This window comes from Penicillium crustosum (genome assembly GCF_028827405.1).
Source record: "Penicillium crustosum strain IBT 35664 chromosome Unknown utg000003l_segment0_segment0, whole genome shotgun sequence".
NCBI classification, from domain to species: domain Eukaryota; kingdom Fungi; phylum Ascomycota; class Eurotiomycetes; order Eurotiales; family Aspergillaceae; genus Penicillium; species Penicillium crustosum.
In genome coordinates, this window is record NW_026623124.1 from 3,219,155 (window position 1) to 3,243,794 (window position 24,640).

General features: G+C 49.6%; 8 protein-coding genes across 8 annotated transcripts; 4 read left to right on the forward strand and 4 right to left on the reverse strand.

Moving 5' to 3' along the window:
- Positions 1–88: 88 nt before the first annotated feature.
- On the reverse strand, positions 89–1,960 carry atg15 (triglyceride lipase ATG15; the record flags this gene model as incomplete). The annotated part of the gene is made up of 2 exons (XM_056876038.1): positions 89–1,726; positions 1,784–1,960. 2 exons carry the CDS (start codon positions 1,958–1,960, stop codon positions 89–91), a joined length of 1,815 nt encoding a protein of 604 aa, XP_056728226.1.
- A 287-nt stretch (positions 1,961–2,247) lies between these two features.
- Positions 2,248–4,577, forward strand: N7487_008309 (VPS9 domain-containing protein; the record flags this gene model as incomplete). The annotated part of the gene is made up of 2 exons (XM_056876039.1): positions 2,248–2,641; positions 2,705–4,577. The coding sequence occupies exons 1-2, from the start codon at positions 2,367–2,369 to the stop codon at positions 4,575–4,577; spliced, it is 2,148 nt and encodes a 715-aa protein (XP_056728227.1). The 5' UTR covers positions 2,248–2,366.
- A 409-nt stretch (positions 4,578–4,986) lies between these two features.
- On the reverse strand, positions 4,987–6,593 carry N7487_008310 (uncharacterized protein; the record flags this gene model as incomplete). Its single annotated transcript, XM_056876040.1, has 2 exons — positions 4,987–5,425; positions 5,485–6,593. 2 exons carry the CDS (start codon positions 6,591–6,593, stop codon positions 4,987–4,989), a joined length of 1,548 nt encoding a protein of 515 aa, XP_056728228.1.
- A 451-nt stretch (positions 6,594–7,044) lies between these two features.
- N7487_008311 (uncharacterized protein) lies at positions 7,045–8,352 on the reverse strand (the record flags this gene model as incomplete). The annotated part of the gene is made up of 1 exon (XM_056876041.1): positions 7,045–8,352. The coding sequence occupies one exon, from the start codon at positions 8,350–8,352 to the stop codon at positions 7,045–7,047; it is 1,308 nt and encodes a 435-aa protein (XP_056728229.1).
- A 791-nt stretch (positions 8,353–9,143) lies between these two features.
- Positions 9,144–11,799, forward strand: N7487_008312 (RING-H2 finger protein; the record flags this gene model as incomplete). Its single annotated transcript, XM_056876042.1, has 3 exons — positions 9,144–11,255; positions 11,313–11,588; positions 11,647–11,799. The coding sequence occupies 3 exons, from the start codon at positions 9,144–9,146 to the stop codon at positions 11,797–11,799; spliced, it is 2,541 nt and encodes an 846-aa protein (XP_056728230.1).
- A 767-nt stretch (positions 11,800–12,566) lies between these two features.
- N7487_008313 (phosphoribosylglycinamide formyltransferase) lies at positions 12,567–13,320 on the forward strand (the record flags this gene model as incomplete). The annotated part of the gene is made up of 2 exons (XM_056876043.1): positions 12,567–12,977; positions 13,060–13,320. 2 exons carry the CDS (start codon positions 12,567–12,569, stop codon positions 13,318–13,320), a joined length of 672 nt encoding a protein of 223 aa, XP_056728231.1.
- Positions 13,321–17,525: 4,205 nt separating this feature from the next.
- Positions 17,526–19,761, forward strand: N7487_008314 (Zn(II)2Cys6 transcription factor; the record flags this gene model as incomplete). Its single annotated transcript, XM_056876044.1, has 3 exons — positions 17,526–18,578; positions 18,644–19,440; positions 19,521–19,761. 3 exons carry the CDS (start codon positions 17,526–17,528, stop codon positions 19,759–19,761), a joined length of 2,091 nt encoding a protein of 696 aa, XP_056728232.1.
- Positions 19,762–20,869: 1,108 nt separating this feature from the next.
- Positions 20,870–24,481, reverse strand: N7487_008315 (ATP-dependent 3'-5' DNA helicase; the record flags this gene model as incomplete). Its single annotated transcript, XM_056876045.1, has 2 exons — positions 20,870–24,389; positions 24,435–24,481. The coding sequence occupies 2 exons, from the start codon at positions 24,479–24,481 to the stop codon at positions 20,870–20,872; spliced, it is 3,567 nt and encodes a 1,188-aa protein (XP_056728233.1).
- Positions 24,482–24,640: the final 159 nt, after the last annotated feature.

The following is a 24,640-nucleotide window of genomic DNA, read 5'->3' on the forward strand; positions in this document are numbered from 1 at the left end:
TTGCGGCTTCTCAAGCGCCCACATATCAATTGAAAAAAAGGAGCACCAAGAGTATGCTGCAAGTGTATGCATGGGGAAGGTATGGGGTTTAGCTGGTAGGCGTGGGCACCGAGGTGATCGGAGGCGTGTTAGTGGATTCATCCCAGCATCCCCACAACCTTCCTGGGCTATGGCAGGTCGTTGAAGTGGGCGAGGCAGAATTAGCGGTAGTCGTGGCTACCGTGCTAGTTTCGTCACGGCAACCAAACCACCCTGGATCGTGACAGCTGGTCGTTGCAGTCACCGTGGGCAAAGTGGTAGTCACGGTGGGTGCCGGAGTGGCCGTTGTGGTAGGATCATTGCATCCGAACCAACCAGGAGTCAGGCATGTCGTAGTAGTGGCACTGGTTGTCAGTGAAGTCGTAGTCGTAGTCGTAGTCGTAGCGGTTGTGCTTTCATCCAGACAGCCCCACCACCCGGGGGTCTGACATGTAGATGTTCTGGTGGGAGATGCGGTAGTGGTGGTAGTTGTAGTAGTTGTGGCCTCAGACCCGTTGCTTCGGAAGAACTTCCAGAGTTCACAGTCGAAGCATTCTTCCTCTGCGACACATGAAGGGACACTGTCGTATTTCAAAATCACATCAGATATCACGTTCTCAATCTTGTGGGTCCCAAGACCGACACGCCAGCCCTTGTCTGCCACAGTGTCATATGTGCACAGCTGTCCAGTGTGACATGCCGACTCCATCGCATAGCCGCCCCATGTACAGATAGAGTTGATTCCATTGCAAGTTCCCATATAGATCGGGTCTGCCGTATGTCCAAAATGGTAGGATCCAGTGAACTGTCGCGACTGTGGAAATCGTGGGTCATACCCTGGCGGGCTTGGAAGGCCAAGTCGAGCTGCGGGTAATGCCTCTGGCACAGCCTCAAAAGTGACCACGGGCAACCCGAACGTCAATCCAACCAGACTTGTCATTGCACCACCTAGGGAATGCCCGGTCATCCAAATATTTGCATCCGGGTAGATCTCGGTAACGTTAGAGTATAGGTCGATCGCGGCCTGGTAATACCGGTTCTCGTCAGTCATAGACTCGACAATGCATGTCAGATTTGCCGTGTATGTAGCACTCTGGCAATCGCAGGCCTGCCTCCATAGATATGAGCCTCCTTGGCCACAGCAACAACTGAAGAATAGATTGTCATTGACTTTATCATTTGTTGTGGTACCTGTACCATCAAAAAGAGCCGGCGAAGTGCCCTTCAGGGAAATGATAACAGTGCCGTTTGTCTTATCGGAGTAGATGTGCCCTCTCAGCCCATCCTTTTGCCAACCGAAGCTCCCCGAATAGTTGAACTTGCCATGGATAGTGTGCCACTGTCCTGTTCCGGGCTCCTCGATATAGTCATTTGCGGTCATTTGTGCAAATGACAAGACAGTCTGCTTGTCTGTAATATTCGGCCCAGGTATGGTATCCATGGCCCATTCCAGTGGAGACAAGGCGGCCGCAAAGCCCGAAGATCGCGCGGCTGCCAGGTGACCTTGAATCACCGGCAGTCGTCGGTCGACTAACCGTTGTATTGTGAGAGGACTAGATGAAGCAAGTAGAGAGGATTCCGATGCGATATATTGTTCTCCGTAGCCATCTTCGGATACAGTTCGGAGGCGAGTGTCTGGGTTGATGTCGAGTCTCGCATGAAGGGCGGGTTGTTCATAGGTACCTCGGTGGAATATGTGGCGTAAGGACTATAAACGGTTATTACCGGTAACTAGGGTGAATACAGCTTGCGTAGGGCATCTTACAAATTCGTGGGTGTCTGGTGTAACCTCCGCCCCATTCAAAGGTACCTGGGGCGGGATGATGGGGAGTTGTTGAGAGGGTGGATAATAGCCTGAGGCGGAAGCAGCACCTGATAATACTGCAGTTGATAATAATAGGCTGTGGACGCTAAACTCAATCCATGAACGTTTTCGAGGCATGATGGGTGTTGATGATGAGGATCAAGATCAAGGAGAAGTGCCCAGGTGAGTCTATCGCGGCTATCGGCGAGTTACTTATCAACCTTGGAAGTGACGCACCTGGGCAGTGCGGAGAGCAATCGGCACGTGATGGGTACCCCCGTGACGTGACGCGATATCGTATATGAATCTAATTCCTCGTCAAGGGGTTCAGAGATCATCAGGAGAGTAATATGCTATTGCTGATCAGCTTTAGTATACTCCTTGTTTTATATGGAGTACTTACGATCGCTTTATTTCTGGACACCAAGCTTAGGCTAGAACTGGGGGGGTCTCAGACGCGGATCTACACAGGCCTATCAGCTGCATCCGGGAGCGGAGACGCGCAATTAGTGCCTCATAGAACCCCATCGCCCCTGGCCTTAAAATGTCTGGCCCCTCTGAACATTTAACACGGTCATTCGACAGAATGGGCAGCTCGGACGTGAAATCTCCCACGCTTGAGCAAGATTCCAAGACAGCAACTCTGTCCTCTGTCAATAATGAGGGGCAGGAGAATGGACCCGACGTATTCGAAAGACGGGGCTCCGCAGACTCTGGCACAGCAGCCGATGCCCAGGCAGATGATGGCTTTGTGCTTTCAAGAAGCGTACAAGACCCCTCGGAGGAGCTGCCGATCGAACTAATCAGCCTCGCAGATCGGTAAGTGCGGTCACATCGGTGCCTATGCTTAACATTTATTCTGACAGCCATTTTCCCCAATAGTTTCGTGAATTCCCTGAGCGCCAAAGTACACAACTCGCCTCCCACGATCGAAAAGATCTCCGAGCTCTTCCAAGTTTTCTACAGCCGTGCCGAGTCCCACATCGCCACACATATTTCTGCTCTCATAACTCGTATCAACCGCGATCTTTCGCCTCAAGTCCCTGCAAAGGCTCCACGAGGAAGCGCACTGTCGAAACTGAGTAGCAAACGCTCTCAAGACGATGTCAGACTAGGAGCTTCAGGTCGCCAAATGTTGACTGCGTCCGAAGTAGCTGAAAAACGACAGGCTCGTAGAGCCCTTGAAAACAAACGGAGTGCATTAGAAGAGGCTGCCGAAAGAAGAGTCTGCGAGCTAGTTTACGATAAACTCTGGAGGCACAAAAGTACATTGGATGATGTGCGGGATGAAAAGTTGCGTTCCAAGACTGCAGCTTTGCTGCTGGTCGGCATTAATTTGAAGGACCTTGGGATCGATATAGACCTTGAATCAATCGACGGGCAGAAGCAGGACCAGGCGAACGAATTTCTTTGTCAAGCCCGAGAGCATCTTGCGAAGATGAACGATTACAAATATCCTCTTGGAAAGCTTCAGCAGCTCGCAGCGGCGCATAAGGCCATCGTCGATGCTCTTACTAAACTGTTACCATCTTCCTCTTCTGCAGATGAGATTCTGCCAACGTTGATCTACTCGCTTGTGACGTGCCCTCCCGAAGGGATCAATATTGTCAGCAACTTGGTTTTTATCCAACGTTTCAGGTCTTCGAATAAAATTGACGGAGAAACGGCCTACTGCCTAACCAATCTAGAGGCCGCAATAAGCTTTTTGGAAAACGTCGATCTTTCCACACTGCGTGCCGATGAGCTGCAGGATGGACCTCTGAAACCCGCTAGTGAGGCAACGACCCCATCTGCAGAACATGTCGATCCTTTCCGGCCCCCCAAGGAGACTACAACCTTGGCTGTCGCCACTGTATCTGCATCGCCGGAACTATCAAGACCTGAAATCAAAGAGCCCGCCTCCTCTACATTACCCATGCCTCGCCCCTCTGCCACACCACAGCAACGACGCCTCAGCAATATTTTCCAACCTCCTGCTAAAGTCCTCGGGGCTGCAAATGATGCTGTGCGCACCACTGCCGACCAAGGCTTGAAGAACATTGGTGCTACATTGGACAGCAGTTTCAACTTTCTATTTGGTCGTCTGAAGGAAATGCAAAACATCCAAGGACCTGGCTCGGATGGTAACGAACCAATACTACCAAAGACATTAGCCGAGGCTCGTCGTCTAGTGAGCTTGCCGCTTGCCTCTGCCACCAACCAAAGCCTGACCCAAGGGGAGCTCGCAGCAATCAACTCTGTTTCCGTGGATGAAAGCACACCCCCACGTAGTAGTTCAAGACTCACGGACCTTTCCAGCGGACCTACCCCTCGGGACCGGAGTGTGGATAGCACCCGAACCCAGGGAAGCGGTAGAAAGTCCATCACGACATCACTACGCGAAGATCTCACATCGACCTCACCCATCACCACTCCGTTAGAATCAATGCGAAACTTTGGCAACACGCTCAACCCTCTGAACCACATCCCGGGAATGATGAAAAGCTTTGGCCGCAATGTACCAGAGACCCCCAGCGGCAGGTCCGTATCCCCATCCGGACTGGACAGATTCAAGCCATCACCTGCCTCAACAGACGGCACTAGTGGCCCTGTCAGCCCGCTCCCCGCCTCTTCATTGAAAATTGATCCTCCGATCCAGCGGTTCCTCGATACACAGGATGCGCACGATCTCCGGATTGGGGACGTAGCTGTTCTACTGGAGGACTATAAGAGACTCGCTGCTGCGATTTATAAACCTGCTGCTGAGTCTCGATAGGTTTCTGTGGTTGGATTACGTTCCTTCGTTTCATCTCCTGCCCATTGGATGCAGTGAGAGATGGAGTATTCTTGCATTATGGATCGATGGCGTTATTATATCTGGTATTCCATTTCATTTGGGTGAATAAACCTTGGGTTAAATAGCATAGTTTGGCGAGTGAGCTACGCATTGTCCATATCATACATCATTTTAGCAAAATTCACCCTTCAGACTAACATTTGAATGCGAACTTGATAAACCCCCACACAGGACCCCAGCAAAGGAACAATAGCAAAAAATTGATAAAAATTGAAAGCATAAAAGGGGTATTGAACATGAATAAATCAAGTCCCGCGGTGGGTAGTTTGGGACATAACACAATCATCTCAAACAACATAAGGGTCACTGACAAGCAGCCGTTCTTTACTCATGAGTGGCGTCCACGTAGAACCTCTGCACCGCCAGTTCTCATCTCGGTCAATTTATTCGTCAACTCCAAACTTTGTGTTTCAACTTGGTCATGGCGGCGCTTGACTTCGCCTTCAAACACAGCAGCTGTGCGGCGGCGGGCACGCCGTAGGTTTTTCATTTCCGAAAGAAGATCAGTAAAACGGCCAATCATTTGGTCTCCGCAGTCTTCCCATTCATCCATAGTCATGTGGGACAAATAAGTTTGGCGTTCTTGGTGCGTCAGAGCCAACAGATGGGAGACGGCATTCTTGGGTTCTTGAGTATCTGGGACACTAGGTGGGTTCGGTGGCAAGGAGGGGGATTTAATGACGGGTGGAGGAGGGGTGGGGGACTTGTCAAAGGGCTCAGCTTGCAGCTCAGAGAAAGATTTTTGGTAAAGCACTTCTGGGGGTAGTCTGCTTCAAGTGGTCGCTTTTTAGAGTGGATGACAGTGTTGCTACGGCCACGACGCAACGGCTCATGTGATTCGTTTATTTCGTGCGATTCGTGCACAAAAAACGGATCCTGCAAGGTGTGGTCGACGTCTAGGTCGGTCAAACTCGTCATATCGAAGGCATTGATTGAATGCCCGCCGCTTTCTATTCGTACATCTGCGCGTATGGTGTGGTCGTCCATACCATCATCGGTTCCACCCTCACTGTCCTGGAACGATGCAATGCTGAGGGTCCGGCCAACATCTGGCGGAAGTTGAGAGTTGTGGCGAGTAGGTGATGCATCCAGTTGTTGGTCGAGTTGTTCCAGAAGTGAAGGCTTTGGTGGACTGAAACGAGTCCTAGGTGTTGCCGACGAGCTGTGGGGGAGAACGATCTTCCTGGGCCCAGTAGGAGGAAGCATTTGACCCAATTTCCGCGGCTTAGACTTAGGCTGTGGTTTAGTCTGAGGCTCGGGGTCAGAGTCTACAGTGACAGGCTGCCGCGAAGAAGTTCTCTTTCTGCTGGCGGACCAGAAATTCTCCAGGCGCTTACTCAATGGCTCCTCAGTCGTACGCGGTTTGTGTGACGCATGCCAGTGTGCTTCGTCTGGCTTTTCGTTATCCCCGCCATCTCCACCAATGGATGAAGACATTTGGCTTCCAAAGTCATCAAAGTCATCTGAGTCAAATCCGGCCTTCTTCATGGCTTGGTCCCCCAAGCCTTCATACCAGTTAGACCCGTAAGTCTGCCGTGAAGGCCGAGGCTGGTAGGCAGATTGTGGATCAGGTTTGGTGTAAGCAGCATTGGTACTTGACGCTGCCTGGGATTTGCTGTCATCAAATCCGTAGACGCTAGTCCCTGCTACGGTTGAATCATCAATCGCCTCCACGTCTGTGTCAAACACATCCCTGTCCCGCTGCGCCCCATGCGTAGGAAGACCGCGGGGCTGATTTGGGAATTGAGATGTACCATGGAATCCTAGCGAGCCACCTATACCATTGGTACCCGGAAGACCTGAGTCGACTAGCTGGGTGACTGGTACCTCGACTCTGGCTTGTTCTGCACGTTGCTGGCGCGATTGGGTGGCTTGGTCGGGGGCCCCGCGAGCCTGCCCACCTTCTTTGGAGTGGACATAATCGCCAACCCCCATGATACTTTTTAGAGCCAACTTTTGAAAACGGACCGAAGAAATGTGTCCTTTTTTTTATGACGCTGAGAGACGACGAGAATCAGTCCATGGTAAGGTTGTTGGGCAAACGCGATATCGCCGCGTAGTCACGTGCCGATCATTTCAAATGTCTTCAAGCCCATCCACAGCAATTAGGGCCGTAACTACATTATAGGGCGGTGCAGCGGCGGTGCATAAATACCCAATAACCTTAGCTTGCATGATTATCCACATTGTGAATACTACACCGCTGAGGTCACATAGTGTTGTAATTCTTCATTTTCCATACAATTTATACAATCTATACAACAAACTCTGGTATAGTTACAGGCCGAAACATGTGTTTAGATATAAATCAGATGCAATTCATTGGGGGTATATTGGATAAAAGTTTACACGAGAGGTCCCACAGAAGAGGAACATCAAGATCATCTCAACCAGGGCCTGAATCAGCAGAGTCATCATTGATATGAAGACTCTCCATATTGTATGCGACACTCCTGCCTCGTTTCTTGGCCTTGTCAAAGAGCTCAACCGATCTTTGGACTTCGGCTGCTTTCTTTTCAGTTGCAAGCCTGTGTTCACGTCTGGCCTCAAGAGAGCCTGGGGTTTCATCCATGAGCATCCGGTCGGGGTCGTCGTCTTGTTCGAAGTCTATCGGTAACGACAGCGCAGACAGCAACAGATCACCGACCCACAAACAGACCATGCCTCTGAGCTCCAGCAATTCAGGCGAGTCAGAGAATGGAGGAGACCCTAGGAGCTGGTCCATACGCGCGGCAATCTGCTGCGCCTGTTCTAACTCCACTGCCCTTGTTGCTGTGATGGCAGCATCTGCCTTGTTTTGTGACTTCCGACGGTGGCTAAATTCGGATTCTGAATTTTCATCCTCTGAAAACTCTTCAGGCTCTTCTTCTTGGCGAAGAGCAATACTTTTCCTAGATGCCTTGCTTTCTTCCTGGGTGATATACACCCAGAGCCCAAACATGGCAGGGTAGAAGTGCAAGGAGGAAATAGACTGTGGTGAAGATTTCGTGAATGGGTGGTTGAGAATAAGTCGTTCATAATATTCTTTGGCTGCCGCGAAGCCCTTGGTTGTAAAATTTATGGGTGTGCTGTCCATCGCATTTGGCACCTTGGTGCTACCAGGACTAGGGGAGGTTTCCTGTTCGTCACGCCGCAGCAAGATTTCAGCGCCAATACCCCACCTTGCTTCGTTGCGTACGTCCATTTGAAAGCCTCTGTAATCTTCGCGCAAGATCAAGCCCCAAGCTCGTCCGGCTCGGACATAATCACCTTGGAGCATACATCGATGTAAAATGGCTGTCAATACACCCAGATGCTGGAAGCGGATGTTGCCTTGCTGGGCAGACTGAGGAGGGTAGATTGGCGGTGATAATGCCGCCAAGTCTTTGAGATGGCGTGAGGTAGTCTCTCTTCTGAGTTGCTCATCCTTATCTGCTTCATGGGGGAAATGGCCTTTCGGCAATTCTTGGTTGGACGGAAAACCGGCAATTCGGTACTGATGGGATTCATTCGGCGTCAATACCAAGGGAGGCCCAGCGGGCTCAGATTCCGTAGCCGAGGCGATATCAGTTGTTTCTTCGCCATCTACATCGCTTTCACTCCACCCCACACTCTTTTTGCGTTTCTGGCGGTCATATTGAGATACGCGAGTGGCAGCCGGCTGGAGCCAAGGCGGTAGTGGTAGAGAAAAAACCGAAGACGACGGCGCAGCCATATGCTCAAGAGGGGGCGTATTCCATGCGCCACCAAAGAAATTAAGGGCCGTAGCAATCTGTACTAGGGTCTAGGCTATGATTTCCCCAATTGATGGTTGCGCATTTGTCAGAGAACCGGGTGGTGGAAGATGACGGAATGAAGATATTGTGCCTCAGGCACTCGAGCCGAAGCAAAGGAGGCAAACATCATCACTTATCGTCTTCTCTATCAACTGCTTGCTTTGATATGACTCCTCTACTCCTCCTTTTCCTTTTCCTCTAGTTCCCCCTTTTTCATTTTGTTCGGTGCTCTTTCACCTCCGTTTCGCGTTTGCCACTCGCTGGCAGTTCCTTTCTGAGCGTGGTTTCCATAGCTCCCCGGGATTCAGGGCTCGGCGGTTATACCACTTGGAGTGTGGGCTGTGTCTGGACTCGTCAGACAGTTTGAGACCTCTGGCCGCTGTTGCTCTTGTATTGGGCAGTGAAATTATCTTACGCGTTTCGTACCTGTCGCAAATAACCCGGTAACCGCCAACTCCCTGTTCGCTCTCCACTCCTTTGTTCCAAAGGTCCGACACATACGCTTTCTTCAGAACCACTACCCGAGAATCAACTGCATCGACCCTGTCAGCTTGAGCAAGAAATCAACACCTAATTCATACATCACTTAGATACTTTTACTTGTTATCTCCATCTCCTAGGTTCAAACCAAGATCGTTACGGTCGCCGCTACTAGCCATATGGTCCTCGCGTGGCAATGAACACTCGTTGACACTCTCTGTATCACTCCAACGGTCACAACTCTGTTACTATGGGACAGTCCTCTTCTACGCAACGTGATCCATCCAACACTGGCTTTCCGGCACACCTTGCACCTTTCCCGATACAGCGTGGCCCTAACACAAGGGATGAAAACATGAATCATAGACAGGCGGCCGAACACAACGGAGAGGGTGGTTCGTCACCCCAGACAGACATGGACACACACACCAGGAACGACCAAGATATGGCATCCGACCGGCAAGGCCGGTTCTCCGCTGGCGGTTCGCAACCCATGCGGAGTATTGAGGAGGAGGACGGGCCCGAGTATGACCTCCCACCTCGCGAATACCGCACCGCAGCATTTGCTCGAATGGCAGCACGAAGACAATCTACCATGTCAAGACTGGGCTCTAGGCTTCTTCCCAATTCAGTAATTCGTGGACTCCTTAATAGTCAAGAAGAGACCCCGGCGGAGGGACATGCACATCGACATGGCCTAGTTCCTATGCCCATCCCAAGATCCGAGACAGCCCACACCACCGGTCGGTTCAGTGCGTTCAACTCACTTAGTTCCAGAGGAATTACTCGGCGCCGATCTGCTCGTGCGCCATATTTTATTCCACCCCGTGCGGAGTCTGCTGGAATTCCAGATGCACCAGCAAACCCGACATACACCGACTCTCCATCTCAAATACCCGAGCCCACAAGAGCATCCTGGCGTCGCAGTGTTAGGCTACAACGCATGCGCCATTCGATTTCATCTCCCATTTCTCACATGTTCGGTCAACCACACTCGGATTTGCGGCCTCACGAAAGCCCGGAACATCACATGTCAGATCCCTTATTTGATGACAGGGCTATGGACACGCATATGGACTTTGGCGAACCGCCTCATGAACTTGATTCGGTAGAACCAGCCATCCAGGCAGGGTGGCCGCCGGTAGCTGGTTCATCTCCAGCCCAGCCGAGTCCTGCTTTGATGCGCCGATTGCCTGGGATTATCCGGGCGAGATCATCCAGAGTCCTCCGACGAGAGGAGCAAACACCTCTGTCAAGGGTTCTTCAGCTTGCCGCATCCGCAATTGCAGCTCAGTTATCCGGCACTGCCGGTCCCGCGCTGCCCAATATACAAGCATTGGGCAATGATGGGTTAGATGGCTCTTTAGAGAATTTCATCCAGAGTTTGCAACACGCGACCTCTGCACAGGCTCAACCGCCTGCAGCAGGAGAGGGGCCGAACAATACTGGAAATGAAGCACCCTCACATCCTGTCAATTTCTTGCGTGTGTTCCGATTTGCCAATTCAGAATCTCCCACGGGCACAGGCACTCCAGGGCAGAGCACGAATGGTGTCGGCGACCGTGGGACCCAAACCGATGGAATGGACATTGACGAGCCTACCGAAGGTGAAGGACGAACGGTTACACTTGTTGTCGTTGGGGTTCGATCCGTCCCGGCTGGAAGTGGAGGTAATACTGAACAGCAACAGCCTGCAGGTCCGGGTCCTGGTCTGGATGCTCTGCTCGGCCTACCGTTTTTGCCACCCAACGCTATCCCACGGCCTCCAGATGCCACCGGTGAACCTACTCAACGGGGCGATGGGCGATCCAGATTGCATATCCCTCGGCAGCCAGGCCATGCAGGACTACACGCCCCCACCGGAGCTACAGAATTCCCACGCCCATCCGCCCCCAATCACTTCAGAAGAATGTCCGACACTGGCCCCCGCGCTGCATTCCCGTCCTACCATCCTTCTGGTTTCTCCGACAGTCCCCCAGGACCACACCCGCCCCCATCAACCCCAGCTGAGCAGGGGGTGTCTGCGTTGTCCTCCGGCACTTCCACTCCCAGCCGTAGGCCATCCTCCGCTTCAGCAATTGCTCCGGATATTCTACCCCATCTCCATGAAGGCCAGGCAATGCAACCGACGGCGGAGACTTTGGAAGAGCCGATGACACTCAACACTGCTCGTCAGCGACGCCGAAGCGATTCTGAGTATGCTCGTCATCGAGCCCTCGGCTCCGGTGCTGTTCGGCGTAATGGCATGGTTGAGCCCGATCAACCCCCACCAAGCGGAGGTCGCAGTTGGTTAATTTATGTTGTTGGAACCAACCTCTCTGAAAATCACCCGGCTTTGACGACACCAAGTCTTTTCACCGATGTAAGAATTCTCTACTCGTCCTTATCAGGAGCCTGGTGGCTAATACTCCTTAAACAGAACCCAACCTACGAGGACATGATCCTGCTTTCATCACTGCTGGGCCCAGCCAAACCTCCTGTCGCCTCTCAAACCGACGTCAACTCCGCCGGCGGACTATTCCGTCTTGTTGAGTATGCAGGTTCGTTGGTCGCCGAAGCTGTGGAAGGCGCTGGCGCCATTCAAATCCAAGACGGGGAGCGCTGTTTGATCTGCTTGAGTGATTATGAGGTGGCCGAGGAAGTTCGAGAGCTGAGTAAATGCAAACACGTCTTCCACAAGGACTGCATAGACCAGGTTCGTTACCGTTGCCCATTGTATTTGAATCTGTTTGATTGCTAACCATATGTCATAGTGGTTAACCACCGGTAGAAACTCATGTCCTCTGTGCCGAGGCCAAGGCGTCAACGAAACCCCCAGCAACGACTCCAACACCGACAACCCGGCACCCAATTCTGCTCCTGCTCCTCCTGCTCCTTCTGCTGCTCCAGATGGCACAGCCGTCTGAGCCTTTCCACCTCCTAGCAAGCATGGTCATCCCAGCCATGTGAGCAACTCCCAACTTTAACTTTTGAATTCTTCTCTCCTTTTAGCTTTAGCATGCAGCGTGTGCTTAGAACCTTTAACGATTTTTCCCCTCCACGGATATCCCCTTTGCATTTCATTTCTGTGCATCGACTTTAGGTGCTTTTATCATGTTGGGTTATTGAATATTTGCTCTCGGGGTCCGGAACCAAAGAACCCTCTTGGAAGATATCTCAGACTTTCAGCCCCGAGAACATTAGTCTTTACGTCTATCAATTTTTGGTCTTCGTTTGTTCGGTGTATTATCGTAGATTTACACCCTGACTGGCCATACCCATGGTCCTATCTGGCCAGTAAATGTTCCGCATATTGAAATTCATGTACAAACATATTATGGCTATGCAGCCAGCCTGGAATACTTCTACTATAATAATTTTTTGCCGTTGATATTCCCTATCTACGTGCTCCATACTCCGTAGTAGTATCTATCTCATCTACAGTCGGGACCCGCTGCCCCGCGGCTAAATTAGGTAATCCAAAAAATCACCCAACTCCTTGTCCGCGGGGCTGGCTTGCGCCAGCGATCTTGTGCTATTTCATTTATTCCCTAAGTTTTGAGAGTAGCATCTGCAGTCTCACTATCAACGACAATACTCAATTGACCTCACGGCAGCCGAAAAAGGTGTCAACTGCGCACCTTACCCTTTCAACCTCCGAAGTCTGCAATTTCACCCCGCCATACAATCCACCATGACCTCCCCAATTCGCGTCACAGTCCTTATATCCGGCAATGGCTCAAACCTGCAAGCTGTGATCGATAAAGTAGCCGCAGGTCAGATAAACGCAACAATCGTCCGTGTAATCTCCAACCGCAAGACCGCATTTGGCCTTGAGCGCGCAAGCAAGGCCAATATCCCAACCGAATACCACAACCTTGTCAAGTACAAGAAGCAGCACCCTGCAACACCAGAAGGTGTTCAGCTTGCGCGCGAGGAATACGATGCTGAGCTCGCGAGGCTGATCCTCGCCGACGCGCCGGAGCTGGTCGTGTGTCTCGGCTTCATGCACATTCTTTCACCGCAGTTCTTGGAGCCTCTTGAAGCTGCTAAGACGAGGATTATCAACTTGCATCCCGCGCTGCCAGGGGCGTTCAATGGCGTTGTAAGTCATATAGTTCTTTTTTGGGAACTATACCTTGTTAGTTAGGATGATATGCTGATATTTACCTTTTTCTGATCATTAGAATGCGATTGACCGTGCTCATGCTGCTTGGCTGGACGGCCAGATTGACAAGACCGGTGTTATGATGCACGATGTCATTTCTGAGGTGGATATGGGCACACCAATCCTGGTGCGGGAGATCCCTTTCCGGAAGGGTCAGGACGAGAACCTCGAGGCCTTTGAAACCCGGGTCCATGAAACCGAGTGGGCAATCGTCGTTGAAGGAGTGGATAAAGTGGTGAAGGAATTGATTGCCCAGAAACAAAAAGCCTCGAGTGCATGAATACCCATCTGTTTTGGATGGCATTACTCCACATAGTTGACAAAGGGACGCCGCCCTTCTCGATCTGCGTTTTTTTGACCAATGATCGACCCAGGAGTACAAATCCCGAATGATGCCATCGTTGGGGCTGTTGACGATTTATGACTATACTCCGTATATCTTGTATGATTGCAGAAAAAAAAAAGACATGACCATATTGCATACTTGTATATATTTCACGTGTTCTGGAGCGCCAATATGGTGGAGATCAGAGCCGGCGTGGATTGAGACCAAGATTTCTGCCACCACCTGCTGAGAGAAGCGTTGAGAGAAGCCAAGAACGTGCCGACACTGCCGGTCCAACATTCAGACATGCTTTGTACCCATGTGGGCAATCATATCTGTCCCATAGTACAGAATAATTATAGTGGAAATGAGAAATTGGGGATGATACTCTATTGGCCCAGCAATCAAAGCCCCTTGATAATCAACAGGGATATGAACCTTTGAAATCGCAGAAATCGCAACCATTTCACCGGTCAAATTCTCATCACATGCCAGGCCTGCACAGTGGATTTAACTGCATATTAGCGCTCTAATATGGAAACCATTGTACTTTGCATTTAGGAAGTTATCTAGCTGACCTATTCCAGGCAAAGTCGTGCCTGTTAACCGCACACTGTGGCCCCATCTCCCACGTGTACGTGGAACTCATTCGGGGAACACACGACACACCCCGCACATGTATAGCCTCCCCTTGTCTACAATAATATTGACGGACCGCAGACCGCGGCTCACGTGGAATCTAGAGCGTCGAAAGAGGAAAAGCGTGGCGTATGCACTGCAACCCAGACGAGAAAGGTGGGCAATCAGAAGCGTTGCAACGCTAAACTGACCGTTGAGCCTATGATCGTGGCGCCAACGTGATAGATCAAGCCCAATTCCCAACGTCTTGGTTCTCTGATGACTCCACCATTCCCCTTTTAGTCAGATGTTGGGCTTGATGGTGGATTATGTGGGTTGCTTTTGGCCCCCGAATTCACCAGCGTTAACTCAATTAGATGGTCAGTTGAGATCGGCGAGTAGCATATCCGTTTTGGGTGCGGACTGGGGTCTGTCCGTGGAGTTTGAAAGCTGTGATGGTTTCGTAGACTATAATAACTGAACCCTTATCTACGCAACGTATAGCGTATTCATGGAATGCAACACTACATATTCTAAAGTTATAGGATGATCACTACTTGAAACTATGTATTTTACACTGACAACCGGGGTAATAAGCTCCGACTGCCGAGAATTGCATGGGACTTTTGATCTATACGGAGTACGGAGTATAAAGTTGTACATTCTCATTTCAGCCACTCTATATCCACCTACCAGGTTGGTGTACAATCTAGATCTAGGACTATAATAATAAAATACGATAATGCTATATGAGTACGGGGTACTTTGCACTTTGCACTTTGTAACCTACCATGGTAGCCAATAGAGAGGGCTTGTAGATAACTTCCGGGCCGAGATATTTTTGCACGTTTCCACCAGATTAAGAAAAACACATTTTTCTTCGTGGAGCATAATATAAACCGATAATCTATTAAAACTTTATTATGCTCGGTTTAATTTGGGTAAAAGAACCAATTACATTGAACAACGCAGAAAGTGTTGATCATTTGAGTATAAAACTCCAGTTTCAAGTTCAGCGCACGCACCTTGCACATCACAACGCGATGTGATCTCCAACGAGTCCACCAGAGAACCACTCTTTGCTGCCTGCTGATCACACTAATAGTCAGTGCCACCCTTCGGACCCTGTCGCTCTCGAAATGATACCAAATCGGGCATAGTGGTAAATGGGTTAGTGGGGACATTGACTTCTGTCAGGGTCTATGACGGATCTATAACAATTCTTCAGAGATATTACTTAAATCAGCTTGATGCATGATGTAGATTGCTTCATACATGTTTCATATATGTTGTAGGGGAGCTGCAAGCGAGAACAAAACCCCTTCAAAAAAAAAGTTAGAGAGAAAATCACCTAAGAGCCTCAGGGTCGGGATTCATATGGGTCCTGTCCTGTCATAGAGGTCCCCTAGCGTTGTCTTAGCTCGGGATATATCTCACCCACTGGAGATGCAATGCTCGTGCACGGCCGGTACATTTGCATTTTATGTATGGGATAAATATGGCCAGAGCTTTGGAACCTTGGAATATTCTTCGGGATTATCACCTCGGTATCAATTTCGGTCGTGTGATGGATGGGGTTACAATCTACATCGTGCATCTCCATATAATTCCCAACCCCTTCTTCCACGTACCGCCCATATTTCGGTCATTGAACTAATATTGCAAGTCAAATTAGGGATCATATAGCGTAGACGACGGAGCTTCCAACTAAATTGAGATGTTCGAGCCGAATACTGGAGTCGGTCCAAGGCTTCGAAGAGCGTTAGTGTCTTTTTTTTCTCTCGATCTACCAGGTCCACCTTCTCTGTCAACCCACCGTCGATCAGATGCAGTGCCGGTTGAAAACTACCGGACGCCCTCGAATCAGGATGTTGGAGTGGGCTGGAGAAGGGGCAACAGCTCACTGGATTCTGTGATGGCGGTACTTTTACTAGAACCGGTTAACGAAGAGAAAAAAAAAGACCCAGAAAAGAATTCCCCCCACATTTACGGAGTAGTACTCCGTACAGTGTAGACTATTGTCTACCCTAGTCGCCTCCACTTAGAACCGATCTCCGTCAGCAGAACGTTTTCGGCATTTCTTTTTATCTGCGTGTCCAATGTTTCACATTTGCCGGGTTTAAGTTTTTTTTATTGCGGGATTCGCCGTTCGAGCCTTTTATGTATAATATATGGAGTACAAATGAGAGATGACCGATATTATGCTGACCTTGCCGGAGCTTAACAACGGATAATTGGCGAGTCAATTCAGGACCCTTGTTGGTTTTTTTCTTAGGGTCCACTATCAGTCAATATACGAAAATGGGAACAAAAGCCGAGAGGGAAAAGATATTAGAAGAAAATTCTCTGCTCCTCTCCTATCTTCGAGCAGAGCCCTTTAAAAAAAAAAAAAGAAGAAAAGAAAAGAAAAGGCAAAAAAAGCACAAAGAAATTAAAAGGCCCAAATATTCCAGTATGACTCGTTCATTTCCCTTGCCATAAACCGAAAAAAAAAAAAAAAAAAAAAATGTCTCGGGGGAACCGGAACAGATCCATAGACGCTATCATCATCCTCTGCATAGTAGACCTGGCCAAGCCCTAATACCAGAATAATTGCTTCGATTTATCCTCGTGGCTTGGGATCGTCGTTATCAACCCCCTTTTTCCTTTTTCTTCTTTTTCTCTGTATATTTTCTGATACGCCGAGACCCGAGTTTCGTCCGTGGAGATCTATTTTGTATTTTTTGACTAAAAGGAAGTTTAAGATGTTCTTCATCTTCGTTGAATCGGGGGCTGGGGTGGCAACGATTGACAAAGTACGAAGTAGGGTTGTATTTAGAAGTACTCCGTAAAGGTATCTTGGATGCCTACCTACATATGTAGATCCAGGGGGAACTACGGAATAGAGTACTTAGACTAATTAAAAGATACTAACAACCTATTCTGTATCTAGCCTTGAAGGGCAATGCCTAGGTATGGAGTACTATATACTGAGGCCCATATATATAGCCCCAACGAGATAGTTTGCCGGAATGGAGCTCTCCTGGATCAGGCCATGGTATATCCACATCTTTTCATATTCCACATTTCCATATTTCCATATCCAACTCTTTGTTGTAGTCCAGAATACAGCGTTGTGCTCCGTACTTAGATATCGTATTGGATACGGGTCGCAGATCACGTTTTAGCTCCTATTCTGCGAGGCTGGGCACTAAAATAGAATTATTCCTACTCCGTAGAAAATATTAAAAACGAAACAAACCAGGTAATTCGGTTGAATTCGGTGTAAACTGTCCAATCCGTTGGAAATGGATGTTTTTATACTCCGTGGCCCGGTCCATCTCTTTTTTCCTTTTAATCTCCGCACGTCCCCGGTTCCATCGGTTTGGGTCAGCTTGTACATCCGACCCCCACCAACTTCACCTCTTCTTTTCTAGCTTTCTTTGATATCAAGATGACTCGATCTTGTTGACTTGTTGACTTGTTGGGTGGAATTAGAGGAATCAAGGAAATCCAAGGGAATTAAGGGGAGTTTGGATGGGTTTTTTTCCCCTGCCGCGACAATGACGCATTCACATCAATCGCCCCAGGCGGCCATGTCGGGCTTTTTGGACTCAATGAAACAGGATTCAAGCTCATCTTCGTATTCTTTGTTCGGACCAACACAGTATCCTGAGAGTGTTGCATTCTGGCACGATCCCTCTGCGGCACAGACAATCATAGTGCCCCCTTCATATACAACCTCCCAGAAACAAGCCCTCTTCCAACCTCTCTCGGACCAGAAAAAGCATAAGCGCACCCGGAGCGGCTGCTTTACCTGCCGTTCGCGCCGGATCAAGTGTGATGAAAATCGTCCGCTTTGTGAACGGTGTAGGAAAGGGAGCCGCGATTGTGTCTATCCGTCACCCACCGCATCGTCATCCTCCAAGGCTAGCTCACGCACTACAGCCAAGTCGCGCGCTGGTCGCCCGCAGTCGCGTGGTAGCGATTCATCCACGAAGGTAGAATCCGAGACTCTCAGCCCCTTGCAGCCCATCATCGACGAAGAGGAACCCGACAGTGCTGTATCCGAATCCCGACCGTCCCCAGCAAGCGCCACAACCACATCCCAACCAGACCTGCGTAAGAGTCAAAGCGCACAATCTCTTGGGAAACATAGGACAAGGCCCACGTCCGACGCTAGTTCCTCCACAAAAGAACAGAGTAGTTCGCCATCAGCTGGGTCACCGCGCTTTGAGTCGATAAGCGTGCGCTCGGGCAGCGTGGGACATTCCACAACAGAATTGCTCAACAATGCGCGCCTACCGGACGATTTGCGATTTTATTTAAATTTCCACCAGGATTTCATGACTCCCCCGCATTTCTTCTTGAGACAGGGTTCCTCTCATTTCGTCCACCACAACCTTATTGAACTTGCCTTGCAGTATGAGCCTCTCCTTTACGCCCTGGTGGCCGTTTCGGCCTACCATCATTCTTTACACAGCCCTGGGGGAAAGCTCTACACATTTTTGAAATACTATAATAAAGCCTTGATTCTCCTTCGGAAATCATTAGGTTCTGGAGAGGAGCACAGTGAGGCTACACTGTGTACGGTTCTTGTCCTGACAACAATCGAGGTATTTTGCTCTTCTCTCCTCATAAATACTGCACCAACCTTTTTCTGACTTTGGTGCGCTTATAGGAATACATCGGCGATTGGATGAACTTGATTGATCACCACCAAGCAGCACATGCATTTATGCTAGAGCTAATCACACCAGAGTCCGCCAACATGAACGAGCTACATACCAATATCTTCTTATGGTACTCGCGCTTCGATGTGGTTGTGGGGATTTTGGCCGGCACTGAAACAATTCTCGGTCGAGACTGGTATCTTGCAAAGGAGCAGTATGATGCCGAGCAGGCTGCTATCTATCCGGATGATCCATCTAAACAACTCGCCCTTGTGGCATCAATCACCCGACGCTTCGGCTTGGACATGGCTTCCCTTTATGCGAAGTTATCTCGCGGCATGATATCAATGGATCAATTCGCCATTCAGAACGAACACCTGGGACAATGGCTCGAGCAGGCCAAGACAATTCTCAGGACATTCGATGATTACGAATACAAAGTGCAACATTATCCACAGAAGCAGCCCCTGACCGAAGATGACGTTGTCGATCCATACGTCCCAGGTGTCTTGTATCGAGGTCCATTGTGGGATATCAATTATGCTTGGGTCGACATTCTCGCCACCGAGATGATGTACAAGTTCCAGACCATGCAATCCCTGCAACAGCCTTTACTTCACGACTTACAAGAATTGGCGAAAGAGCAGTGTCGCTTGATCGAGACGATGATTCGCTGGCCCTACAAGGAAAACGGATATTACCTTAATTTTAAAAACAGCCTTGGCATGTTGGGCATGTTTCTTCCTAGGGAGCATAAGTATCAAATGTGGGCTCGGCGCAAGTTAGCGTTGTTAGAGCAATATGGGTAAGATCCCACCGGTGTATCTGCGTTTCGGATTTAAATGAACGAGAGAAAAGCTAACCAGACGCTATCTATACGAATAGGTACATCATCACCCCTAGTTTCCGCACTGGGCTTGCTACCATCTGGCAAGTTCCAGAGATTAATCATTGGTGGCTCCCTAACGATGAAGGATATACGAGCATTGTCCGCGAGATTCGTTCCTTGACCGACGAGCGCTCATCACAGACGCGCGATGAGAAGCGCGAGACTGTTCGTGATATGAAGTCTATGTTCGGGAAGTTGAATCTAGATGAAACCGACGACGACAAGAGCCCTTCATAGAGGTCTTCACTTAATGGGGGGTTTTTTGGGCTTTGCACCATCCATCCAGTCCCCGGGTTCCCATGATCTACAAGTACGGCCTCCGCTTCATTCTTGGAATCTCACCCCCTACGTTGCCAACGCCCAGGCAACTAATTCCACTCATATCCTGCAACTGCACGACACAATTACCGCGTCCCAGTTGAACAAAATTTCCATAGGACGTCGATTCACATCCTCACCTTTTTCTCGACTCTTTCCATCTTCTCCCGCTTTCTCTTCGCATTCTGGTGAATTGCCCTTGCATATAATGTTCATCTGACCTCCCCCATCATTGTCGCATATACGCACCCTCCTTTGCCCTTTCTACCTTGACATACTATTACCCACCTCTCCCCTGAACCCCGAAAACGTCTTTCTCGGCCATGACTTGATGTACATTTATTATACCCAACTTCCTATAGGATCATTGACTGGTACCGTCCATTGCACCTCATTTATACGTCCATACTTCCAATGATGTTTTCTCTTTTCTTATGAGTGGAACACCAAACCCCGAATCACCCAAGGGCTACAAATATGATCGAGACATCAAAAATCTGTTCCAAGGTGCGAAGCTCAGCACCGGCATGACCACTTAACTGCGGTTCTGCGGGTGCTATGGATCGTTGCTTGTCCAGCCCTCCAAGGTACGGTGGACACCTTGGTCCAGCGGTTTGATGGTTTGCAGTGTATTTCTTATCCCTCAAACCGCCTTCCTTAGTGTTTGCCTGCCTTCCGTATTGCCTGGACCCAGCCTGCCGTTTTGATCACCAGTCAATCCAGGTGATTACTTTTTATATTTCTTTCAACTTGAAGATTTAGCTACCACTCTAACATCTCTTTCATCCTACATGTATAAAATCCCTCTTCCTGTTTGTTCCAAAGCAATACCCATCCACTACTTTCTCCTATATCGAGTCTGTATCTATATGTGATTTGGAACTAGCCAGAAATTAATTATATATATAGGCAGCTAGCTCGCAACATCCCAGAGGTGCACGGGGTTTGTTTGTACTGGATATATATATACGTACCTAACGCCAGGAATGCGCAGAACTCGATAACGATCTATACTACATATAGTATCTCAACAATCAACCCGACATCCAGCCTTCCACGGCACCTCCTCAGCCCTCACAACAGTCTCCAACCCACCAGCCAGCTCCCCAGCACCTCCAACTCCAAGTTCATCCCCCTCAACATCCTCCCCCCACGGCAATGCATCAACATCAACCTCCCACCCCAGTAAACACCGTAGTATAACCCCAGCTCCAGCCTTACTCATAACAACATTCATCTCCTTACATCTTTCATCACAGACACACTCCACACAGCCCTGCGGCGAGAGACAAGAACAAGCCTCAATACGCGCAACCGCCCGCCGAAGAAGCAAACCAATAAATTCAAATGCCTTACTAGCAATCCCAGAACCACATGACCCACCCTTCGCATCATAGAAGGTAAGCCGAGCAGGCCTCTGCCGCGAAGGCGGTTTAAGCTTCTCCTCGAATTCACTGGGTACGTTTGCGCGACGCAACGGTCTGCCAAGTTCTTTCTTCGCGACTTTGCATTCCGTGCGGACGTCACCGGGAGAGGAGACAACGAAGGATGGCAGGAGGGACAGAACGGCATGTTCAGCAGCGTGGATGGCCGCGGCTATATTTAGCCGATGCGATTGCAGGATGTCGATAGCGCGCGTTGGGACATCGAGCCACATACCCCTAGTAAGACGGTCGATTGGCGGGTTATCAACGGCGACAGCGTCGAGGACGCGGCCGCGCTTGTCTATTTTGAAAAAGCCGTAGACTACGGCGTGGATTTTAATTGCACCGAAGAAGGCGCGTGAGGCGGAGGGGTCGTTGCTGACTAGTCGCATTGCTTCGGTTTCGATGGGGTCGATGTCGGTGAAATCGCGTTGCATGGTGTTCCAGTCGACGTGGACGCGGACAACACGTGCTAGAAATGATTCTGTGTTTAGTTCTTTGACGAGGTAGGTTGTACCCTGGTGGAGGAAGATTCCGCCTTCGTAGATGGTGAAGAAGGCGCGTGAGGCTTCGACTTCTTCGAGAACCATGTTGCGGTTATTGGTTATGTCTATCACGGCGAAGTGCTGGTCTTCTGTATCGCGGATTGAGACGCTGCGGGAGGGATGGGGGCGGAAGCGTGGATGGCAATGGTAAAAGCCGAGGGGATCTTTGGTGAGGCGGGTTGGGGCCAGGGCGAGGAGCTGTTGCCCGAAGTAGATGTTGTCTTCCTCTGGACGGATAGGCATCTCAAATGCAGCGCATTGGACATGGCCTTCGAGGATGAGCTCGTTGGATAGATCGATCTGTAGCTCACAGTTCGGCCGTGTGAATATTTCATCTGGGTTCTGCATGTAGTGTTGGTCGGTTGGGTATCTGTCTCCGACTAGGACGGAGAGGGAGTCCTTGTTACGTCGTCCAGCGCGGCCGCTTTGTTGGCGTAGATTGGAAATCGAGTAGGGGAATCCCATGGTGATGACTGCATCCAGCGAGCCAATATCAACGCCCAATTCCAGAGCGTTGGTAGCCACGATTCCCATCAACTTTCCCTCGAACATTTCTTTTTCTATTTGACGTCGATCTTGGGGGCTATACCCGCCTCGGTAGCCCATTACTAGTTTGCCAATCTCCGTTCGTTCCAGCCTATCAAACTCCGCGCGTACGCTTTGCAAGAGAATCTCACATAGCTTTCTGATTCGGCAGAATGCGATGACTCTCACTCCTCTGAGGATCAGCTGACAAAACAGCCTCGCAGTCTCAGTGACGGTGTCAGCGCGTCCTGAAGTAGGATCTTTGGGATCTTTGAATGGCGTATTCCAGCAAACAAACTCCTTACGACCCGAAGGAGATCCATCAAAATCGACAAGTTTCACATCCTGTACCCCAAAGACAGACTTCATATGATCCTCTGGGTTTGCAACAGTAGCAGAGCAAGATATGAACTTGACATGCCGATTGCCCACCGCAGCACAGATTCTGCGGAGGCGTCGCATGATAAAAGCAACGTGAGACCCAAACAGGCCGTTGTAGACGTGCAGCTCGTCGACAACGACAAACTTTAGATTCTTCAAAAAAGTGCGCCAGGAACTCTCCTGCGGTAAAATTGTAATATGAAGCATGTCTGGGTTAGTGAAAATGATGCGCGCCTCGTCACGAATCATGTTGCGACTCCCCATTGGCGTGTCCCCGTCAAAGGTTTCAACCATTGTGTGTTGCAGTCCGTTCATGTACTGAAGTAGATCCATCATGCTGCGGCGCTGATCTTGTGCTAGGGCTTTAGTGGGGAAGATATACATCCCCCTGCTCTCCGGATCTTTTTCTAGCTCGTGCAGCATAGGGACTTGATAGATAAGGGATTTTCCCGAGCTCGTTGATGTCGACACAATCACATTATGGCCGTCGTACAGGTGATTGATTGCCTCCGTTTGATGAGCATACATTTGGGTGATTCCTTTTGTGTTATACAGAGCATTAACAAGGTCTTGCGAGAGCTGGAATGTCAAATCTCCATAGACAGGAGACTGGGCTTCGAATACTCGATGGCCTTCCGGCACAATCTGTGCATGATACAAATCCATCTGTCGAATCTCTGCAATGATTTCCTCAATGGACTTTCGCTCCTTTGGAATTGTTGCTGGCGGTTTCGCCACAAGAGGGCTATTTGTCCCGCTGCTTGGAGGGTTCGGCAGGAAAGCAATCTTCTCTTGTTCAAGAAAATCCCCTGGATCAAGATTGTTGTCCTCACATTGAACCAAAAACGCATTCATAGCGTCTGAGAATTTGGCATTTCGTTTTTCAATCAAACTCAGCATCTGCTTTTGGCTGTAGACGGGCATTTTCAGATCGTCATCTTTCATGCGACGCATAGGTTTCATAGGTTCCCCAGTTTTCGGGTTCAGTACTTCCCGCTTCAGATCGCCGTCCATAAACTCAAATAGCAAAACTTGTTTTGTGTCGTCTGCATAATGAAGATCGCCACTTCTGGCTTCTTCGGCTGCATCCATGTCCGCCGCAGATACCAGACTAGATGGCTTGTGTAACCCATACTGAGTTATCTCTTCATCGCCAGCAGTCATAACTTCCAACTTGGCCTCGTCCACATATTCAAACCGGACCGCTCCGGGGATTATAACTTTCACCCGTGCCACATCCTCAACCGTGAGCTCTCGCCCTTGGCCAAGTTGAGCTTGTACGGCCTTTTTTATGTTGTCAAACGTGGTGGCAAAGTGTTTTCGCGTGCAGCAAAACGTATAAACGAGATTCAAGGCGCGATGGGTTTGCGAGAGGCGCTTAAAGGCATCTGGCAATGGCGCAGATGGAGTTCGTTTCGAGGGCTTCGGTGGCTTCGAGGTAACCTTCTTCCCTTTGCTCGTTTTTTTGGCGGCTATAGCTTTGACAGATCCGCCTATCTGCACATTGGGTTCATTGGGGGTAGGATCGGCAGGTTCTTGGGGCGACGCGTTCAAGGGTAGAGGCACATTGGACTCGAGGCTGCGATCACCTTCCTGACTTCGTTTCCGTTTTAGCGATGGGGTTTGCACTGGTATTGACAAGGAGCCCGTCATCTCGAAGCTCCATAGTGCTCTGTGTTGAAGTTGAAGTCAATTAAAGTCTTGGTTGACGGGAAACGCGAGATCACGTGCATCAATATCACCTAAAATGGCCATCCGTTCCATGGTTCCGAGGTTGATCGATGCTGGGTGTGGCGTGTCTTTATAACTATCTTCTTTCTACCTACTCTATGAATAACCAGGGGTCTTTGGTTTATCCTTGACATATTGTTGTAATATTAATCTATATGGTGCAAAAATCTTTAACTCAAAGGTCATACAAAA